Source organism: Pteropus vampyrus, unplaced genomic scaffold (genome assembly GCF_000151845.1).
Source record: "Pteropus vampyrus isolate Shadow unplaced genomic scaffold, Pvam_2.0 Scaffold135, whole genome shotgun sequence".
Taxonomy (NCBI): Eukaryota; Metazoa; Chordata; class Mammalia; order Chiroptera; family Pteropodidae; genus Pteropus; species Pteropus vampyrus.
In genome coordinates this window covers 68,726-77,114 of record NW_011888916.1, presented here as the reverse complement: position 1 = coordinate 77,114, position 8,389 = coordinate 68,726, and the positions used below count along the sequence as shown (strand labels likewise).

The 8,389-nt window shown below is 37.3% G+C and overlaps 1 protein-coding gene across 1 annotated transcript in view; it reads left to right on the top strand.

Moving 5' to 3' along the window:
- Positions 1-8,014: 8,014 nt before the first annotated feature.
- Positions 8,015-8,389, top strand: part of LOC105297079 (olfactory receptor 2G3-like) — a 1,172-nt gene continuing 797 nt past the window's right edge. The window contains exon 1 of the mRNA XM_011367507.1: positions 8,015-8,336. Coding sequence (XP_011365809.1) covers positions 8,015-8,336 — 322 coding nt within the window. The remainder of the gene's footprint in view (positions 8,337-8,389) is intronic.

Below are 8,389 nucleotides of genomic sequence, written 5' to 3'. Positions count from 1 at the left end.
GATTCTTTGCCTTCATGATTTGCCTTTCTCTTCTGAGAATCAAGGCCAGAAAACATTTCAGTAAATTGAGGACTCAGATTAGTTGAGGTCTGGTTAGCTATGGTTTTGATGCACATGGGAAAACTTAGTCCTGCTGAAGAATAAATGAGATTCAGTTTCTCCCACATATTCTCTTTCTGAGTCATAGTTTCCCCATTTGTGAGATGGAAATAATGATCCCTATTCTTTACTTCTCACGGAGTCACCATGAGGCTTAAAGAGAGAATGAATGTCATGGTATTTTGTAAGGTACAGGGCAAAAGCTGAATTTTATATTTTTGGACCAAGTAGTGTCACAGAGGCCAGGCTTATCATAGCAGATAATGATGAGCCTTCACATGGGGTTTCTAGTTCTTAGCCCTGAGAGTCAGGCAATTTTTCCCCAGGTAAAAAGCATTTTACCCTCAGGAGTGACAGGGGAAGGATAATGGGGACCCAGGGGTTCAAGGAGCCTGAGTTTCTGTTTCAAGGTCTTGGTTGCAGAACAGCATCCTTTGTGCATGTCACTGGTTTATAGACAGTTTGTTCCAGTTGCTCTCTGCTTCCCGCAGGTTAAACACACTTTAACATCAGACTCTTAAAGAGCAAGCCCATTCATTGGCTGTGTGTAAAAAAATTTAAGTTAGAAATGTCAGCACATTTTTTTGACCCTTGGCCCCACAGTAGAATATTCTCACATCTTTGGAATTCTCTTCTCAGGAAGAATGTGGCCTGCAAGCTAGGTATTTTTATTCCTGTTTTAATGGTGAGGAAATTGAGGCATAAAAAGTGAGCTAACAGCTCAAGGTCACATAGCAGGTAAAGCCAGAGCCAGGATTCTAGCAAAACTCACTGTCTCTAAACTCTGTGCCTTTTCCATGCTGACATGTGGCTTCTCTCCCTTTAAGACCACTTAGCCCAAACACCATTATACTTTACGTAGAAACTGAGAATAACCCGGGGAGACAATGCAACCTACAAAAACCCTTTGGTAAAAGATAGGGATTTAATAAAAATAGTTATCTGCCAGCTACCTGATAGCTATTAGATAATGTTTGAGAAGGTCCTAGAAAGAACCTAGCATAGAGGTTCAAAATGTGTTCAGTCCTTTGGCCGAAGTCAAGAAACTATTGGATGTATTAAATGTAGAAACAAGTGAAGACTCATTCATGGTATTCCAAAGGAGAACAAGCAAATGGGAGAACAATTAAGTTGGGTCAGATAAAATTGTGTCAGGAAAGGAATAATACTGACAGCATCAAGATTGCTCCCATTCTGTAAGTACCGATGATGCACATGACATCTCGTCAGTAAGGCTGTCCTCTCTCTATTCCTCAGACAGAAACAGAGGCTAAAGGAGGTTAAGTTGAGAAAGAATGAAGAGTCAGTAAGATGCTAAAAAAGTGAATGAAATGCTGGCTTTTGTGGGTAGAAGCAACAGAAGGCAGGCATTTAAGAGGATGACTGGGCATTAAGTGTGATGGGGGCTACTTCTCAGGATGTTTGCTTATGTAGTTTGGACCTGAATCTCAGTCCTGTGTATGGAGAACCATCTGGAAATGCAGTTAACATTTATTATGTGTCTACCACATGTTAGGCCTTCTATGTGATGCTTTTCATGCCAAAATATCACTCGATCCTTGCAACAAACTTGTAACAAAGAGACAATTATTCTCAGTTTGTACTGGAAGAAGTAGTCTTAAAGGAGTAGGAGGTGGGGTAAAAGTCTTGCTCGAGGTCATTCAATCAGTGAATTATAGAGCCAGGACTTAACTCAGTGTTCCTTCTCACACACCATGGCATGAGATGGGGTGGGTAGGTAGTCAGAGAGCTGTCCTGGCCTGGGGCAAACTGAGGGTAAAATTAAAGTAAAAAAATAAATCGATGTCTTCAACAGGACCAAGTAGGTTCTTTCACTGTAATTTGACAAACTGTATAGAGTCTGTTCTCCAATATTTGTCTCTAAGCATCTGTCTGCCTTACTAAGAAGAAGGGGATGTTAAGAGGAAGTAGAGATGAGCTAGCTCAGTGCCTTCATTTCACAGTTGAGGAAACTGAGGCTGAGATGGGTAATTACTGCTGAGTCAGAGGCAAAGCCCGGACCACATGTGGAAACTTTTTCTTCTTCGTAAATTTCTTGAAAGTGGTGGCAGTGAACAAGAGCAGGTAAAATGGGCTATCATGTTGAGGGGGATCATGGTGTTTCATTGTAACTGAACACTGACCGCTACTCCAACACCGTCAGCAGTTCTCACTCTGGTGCATAGCTTAGCTTGTCCTTGGTCTAAATCGGTACCTTTCTTTTACTTTTTAAATTAATTAATTAATTAATTAATTATTTTATATGGTGACATTGATTAACAAACCCAATAAGTTTCAGCCATACATTTTAACAGTAAGGCATACATATATTTACACTGGGTTCACCTCCCATAGTTAAATTTCTTTCTGTCACCACGTATTTGACCCCGTTTATCCCATCTACCTTCCTTCTCTCCCCTCCCCACTACCTTCTGGTAACCACTAGTCTATTGTCCATCTCCATGAGTCTCTCTTTGTTTGTCCTTTTCGTTTGTTGCTTTTAGGTTTATATCCCATATATAAGTGATATCATGTGGTTTTAAACTGTTTCTGTCTGGCTTATTTCGCTTAGTATGATTATCTTGAGATCTATCCATGTTGTCGCAAATGGCAGTATTTCATCTCTTTTATGGCTGAGTAATATTCCATTGTATATATGTGCCACAGCTTCTTTAGCCGATCATCTATCATAGGGCACTTTGGTTGCTTCCATGTTCTGGCCACTGTGAATAGTGCTGCTATGAACATCGGTGTGCAAATATCTTTTTGGATATGAATTTTCAAGTCTTTGGGGGTGAATACCCAGTAGAGGGATTGCTGGATTATGTGGTAGATCAATTCTTAGTTTCTCAAGAAACTAAGAATTGATCTACCACATAATCCAGCAATCCCCATACTGTTTTCCATAGTGGCTGTAGCAATTTGCAGTCCCACCAGCAGTGTATGAGGGTCCCTTTTTCTCCTCATCCTCTCCAACATTTGTTATTACTTGTCCTGTTGATTATAACTATTCTCACAGGTGTGAGATGGTATCTCATTGTGGTTTTGATTTGCATTTCCCTAATAACTAGCGATACTGAGTATCTTTTCATATATTTGTTGGTCATTGTATGTCCTCTAGAGAGAAGTATCTGTTCAGGCCCTCTTCCCATTTTTTGATTGGGCCATTTGTTTTTTGTTGTTATTAAGTTATATTAGTTCTTTATATATTTTGGATATTAGGCCCTTATCAGAGGTGATGCTTGCAAATATATTTTCCCATTTGGATGGTTGTCTCTTTATCTTGTCGATGGTTTCTTTTCCTATGCAGAAGCTTTTTAGTTTGATGTAGTCCCATTCATTTATTTTAGCTTTTACTTCCATTGCCTTTGAGGTCAAATTCATAAAATCCTCTTTAAACCAAAGGTCCTTGAGTTTCATTCCTATGTTTTCTTCTGTGCATTTTATTGTTTCAGTTCTTATATTCAGGTTCTTAATCCATTTTGAGTTAATTTTGGTGCGTGGTAATAGTTTCATTCTTTTGCAGGTTTCCCAGCACCATTTCCAGTTTTCGCAGCACCATTTATTAAACAGGCTTTTAGTTCTCCACTGTATGTTTGTGGCTTTTTTGTCAAAAATCATTTGCCCATGTAAGTATGGGTTTACTTCTGGACTCTCGATTCTGTTCCACTGGTCCGTGTGTCCGTTTTGCTGCCATTACCAGGCCGTTTTGATTACTGTCGTTTTGTAGTATAATTTGAAGTGGGGCAGAGTCATGCCTCCAGCCTTGTTCTTTTTTCTTAGGATGGCTTTGGCAATTCGAGGTTTTTTTTGTGCTTGCCTACAAATATGATGATTTTTTGTTCTATTTCTTTAAAAAATGCCGATGGGATTTTGATGGGGCTTGCATTAAATTTGTATAATGCTTTAGGTAATAAGGTCATTTTAACTATGTTGATTCTTCCAATCCAAGAACATGGAATATCTTTCCATTTCTTTGTATCTTCTTCAATTTCTTTTAATAGGGTCTTATAGTTTTCATTATATAGGTCCCTTACATTTCATTAGATTTATTCCTAGATATTTTATTCTTTTTGTTGTAATTGCAAAAGAAATTATTTTTTCCACTTCTTTTTTCTGACACTTCATTATTAGCGTATAGGAAAGCTATGGATTTTTGAACATTGATTTTGTATCCAGAAACTTTACTGTATTTGCTTATTGTTTCTAGTAGTGTTCTTGTGGAGTCTTTAGGATTTTCTATAGAGAGACTCATGTCACCCACAAATAGTGACCGTTTTACTTTTTTGTTTCCTATTTGGATGACTTTTATATCTTTCTCTTGTCTGATTGCACTTGCTAGGACCTCCAATGTTATATTGAATGACAGTGGTGATAGGGGCAGCCTTGCCTTGTTCCTGATATTAGAGGGAAGGTTTTTAGTTTTTTCACCATTAAGTATAATGTTGGCTGATGGTTTGTCATATATGGCCTTTATTAAGTTAAGGTACTTTTTTTCTATACCAATTTTGTTAAGTGTTTTGATCATTAATGAGTGCTGTATCTTGTCGAAGGCTTTTTCTGCATCTATTGATATGATCATATGATTCTTATTTTTTAATTTGTTTATGTGGTGTATCACATTAATCGATTTGCATATGTTGAACCATCCCTGTGCCTTTGGGATGAAGCCAACTTGATCGTGGTGTATAATCTTTTTAGTATGTTGCTGTATTCAGTTTGCTAGTATCTTATTTAGGATTTTTGCATCTGTGTTCATGAGAGATATTGGTCTGTTTTTACCCGGTTTTGGTATCAGAGTAATATTGGCGTCATACAATGAGTTGGGAAGTATTGCCTCTTCTTCGAATTTTTTGAAGAGTTTGAGGAGAATAGGTATTAAATCTTCTTTGAATATTTGATAGAATTCACTGGTGAAGCCATTTGGTCCTGGACTTTTACTTTTTGGTAGGTTTTTGATGATTGTTTCAATTTCTCTACTGCTGTTCGGTCTATTTAGATTTTCCAGTTCTTCTTGATTCAGTCTAGGAAGGTTGTATTTTTCTAAGTACTGGTCTATTTCTTCTAGGTTATTTAATTTGGTGTTATATACTTTTTCATAGTATCCTTGTATGATCCGTTGTATGCCTGTGATATCAGTCATAATTTCGCCTCTTTCATCCATGATTTTATTTGTGTCTTTTTTCTTTTTTCTTTAGTGAATCTAGCCAGGGGTTTGTTAACCTTCTCAAAGAACCAGCTCCTTGTTGCATTTATTTTTTCTAGCTATTTTTCTGTTTTCAATTTCATTTATTTCTGCTCTAATATTATTTCTTTCTTTCTGCTGACTTTAGGCTTCCTTTGTTCTTCCTTTTCTAGGTTTTTAAGATGAAGCGTTAGGTTGTTTATTTGGGCTCGTTGTTGTTTTTTGAGATAGGCCTATAATGATATGAACTTTCCTCTTATGACCGCTTTTGCTGTGTCTCAAAAGTTTTGATATGTTGTACTATCATTATCATTCATTTCTATGTATCTCTTGATTGCTCTTTTTATTTCTTCTCTGTATGTTGTTTAACATCTTCAGGAGCATGTTGTTTAATCTCCATGTATTTGTGGTTCTTCCTGCTTTCTTTTTACAGTTGACCTCTAGTTTCAAAGCATTATGATCAGAGAATATGGTTGGTATGATTTCAACCCTCTTATATTTGTTGAGGCTATCTCTGTGTCCCAGTATGTGGTCACTCCTTAAGAATGTTCCATGTGAACTGGAGAAGAATGTATAAGCAGCTGTTTTGAGATGGAAGGCTTTGTAAATGTCAGTTATGTCCTGTTGGTCTAATGTGTCATTTAAGGATGTTATTTCCTTATTGATTTTCTGTTTGGATGATCTGTTCATATCTCATAGTGGGGTGTTTAGGTCCCCTACTACAATAGTGTTTTGGTCTGTTTCTCCCTGTAGTTCTGTTAGTAATTGCTTTATATATTTCAAGGCTCCCTGACTGGGAGCATAGATATTAATAAGTGTTATGTCTTTTTGGTGCATGATTCTCTTTATCATTATGAAATGTCCCTTAGTATCTTTCTTTACCTTTTTTATTTTGAAGTCTATTTCGTCCGATATTAGTACTGCTACTCCCACTTTTCTCTGAATGCCGTTTGTCTGAAATAGCATCTTTCGCCCTTTCACTTTGAGTCTATATTTGTCTTTGGAGCTGCGATGTGTCACCTGGAGGCAGCATATGGTTAAGTTTTGTTTTTTGATCCATTCTGCAACTCTGTGCCTTTTTATTGGTGAGTTCAGTCCATTTACATTTACATTGTTTTCTTTCTTTTGGTTGGCTTTTGTGGGTTTTCCCTCTGGTCCTTCTTGTTTTTATGTTATATACTTCAGTTCTGAATCTTTGGTGTGTGGTTACCATTATGAATATGAAAAGGATAGTTATATATATACAGTCGTCCGCTTTCTTCTGTGTGTGTCTTATCTCCATTCCCCTATGTGAATTTGGATCTTTGAATCCTCCCCTTTTCAGTCATTGTTATTTCAATTTGTCCCTATATATGCTGAACGTTCATTTGCTATATCTTGCTTTAGCAAATCTTTTCTTGTTCTTTAAGCTTATAATGTTCTGTTCTTAGTAAAGGTTGCACTCCTCTGCTTCTATCAGCCTGCTAGTCACCTTACTCCTAATTATGTGGGTTTTTTTGTCATTTTGTTTTAGGTGAGCTGACCTCTTTCAGTATTTTCTGTAATGCAGTCTTCGTAGTGGAGAATTCCCTCAGTTTTTGTATGTCTGGAAAGGTCTATATTTCTCCTTCATATCTAAAGGAGAGCTTAGCTGGATATATTATTCTAGGATGGTAGTTCAATTCATTTAATAGTTTAAATATTTGATTCCACTCCTTTTTGGCTTGTAAGATTTGTGCTGAGAAATCTAATGATAATCTACTGGGTTTTCCTTTATAGGTTACCATCTTCTTTTCCATGGCTGCCCTGAGAATTCTGTGTTTGTCATTGATTTTTGATAATTTTAATTCAATGTGTCTTGGTGAAGGCCTTTTTGGGTTGAGATAATTGGGTATTCTGTTGACTTCCTGAATTCCAAGCTCCAGCTCATTCTTTAGCTTTGGGAAATTTTCATCAACTACTTGTCTGAAAATGCTTTCTAATCCCTGCTCTATTTCCTCCTCTTCTACGATGCCTGTTATTCTTATGTTTCTTCTCTTGATAGTATCAGCTAGTTCTTGTATTTCTCTTTCATTATTTTTTATTCCTTTGTTTCTCTCTTCTTTCTTCTGATTTATTTCTAAATTTCTGTCTTTGATATCACTTATCCTTTCCTCCATTTAATTGACTCTATTTCCCAAGTTTGCTATTTCATTTTTCAACTCTTGCAGTGTGTTCTTTATCTACAGAAGTTCTATTCGATACTTTTTCAAGGTTTCAATCTCTTTGCTAAAGAACTCATTCCGCTCATCTAGTTGTTTTTTCCATTCCTGAAATTGTTAATATGTTTTTTTTTTTTGAATCTCATTGAATTTTTTTTAGAACTACCATCCTGAATTCTCTGTCATTTAAGTTGCATATTTCTATGTCTGTGAGCTTATTTTCCAGAGATTTTTCTCTTTCTTTCTGAGATACCTTGTCACCTTGGTTGTTCATGGTGTTTAATGGACTATTTCTCTGCCTGAGCATTAATGGAAGTGTATTCTGCTTTTTTTCCAGAAAGAAGTTTTATTATAGAAAGGTCTCGAGCCTATGGTAGTTCTTATGCACAGATCCCACACTCAGACATGCTGGTGTGCAGTTTGTGTGTTTTTTATTGAGTTTTAGATGTTCAGCTTATTGGTGTTTAAAGGGGAGAGATCTGGGGACGTCTTTCACTCAGCCATATTTCTGACATCACCACCTTTCTTTTTCATTGAGAGGTAGAACACAATGCAAGAGCCTAACCTGTCTTCTGTGAATGAATTCATCCTTCTGGGCTTCTCCTTTAGCCCCAGGACCACACCTCTGCTCTTCGCAGCCTTCTTGATGACATATCTATTGATTATTCTGGGCAACAGCCTAATCACCATCCTCATCTGCCTGGATTCGCACCTCCACACACCCATGTACTTCTTTATTTGTGTCCTTTCCATGTTGGATCTGGGATACACCACTACAACTGTGCCCCAGATGTTGGCACATCTGACCAGCCAAAAGAAGACTATCTCTTTCACCAGCTGTGTGGCCCAAATGTACATTTTCTTGGTGCTAGGCATCACCGAGTCTTGGCTCTTTGCCATCATGTCTATAGACAGATACGTGGCT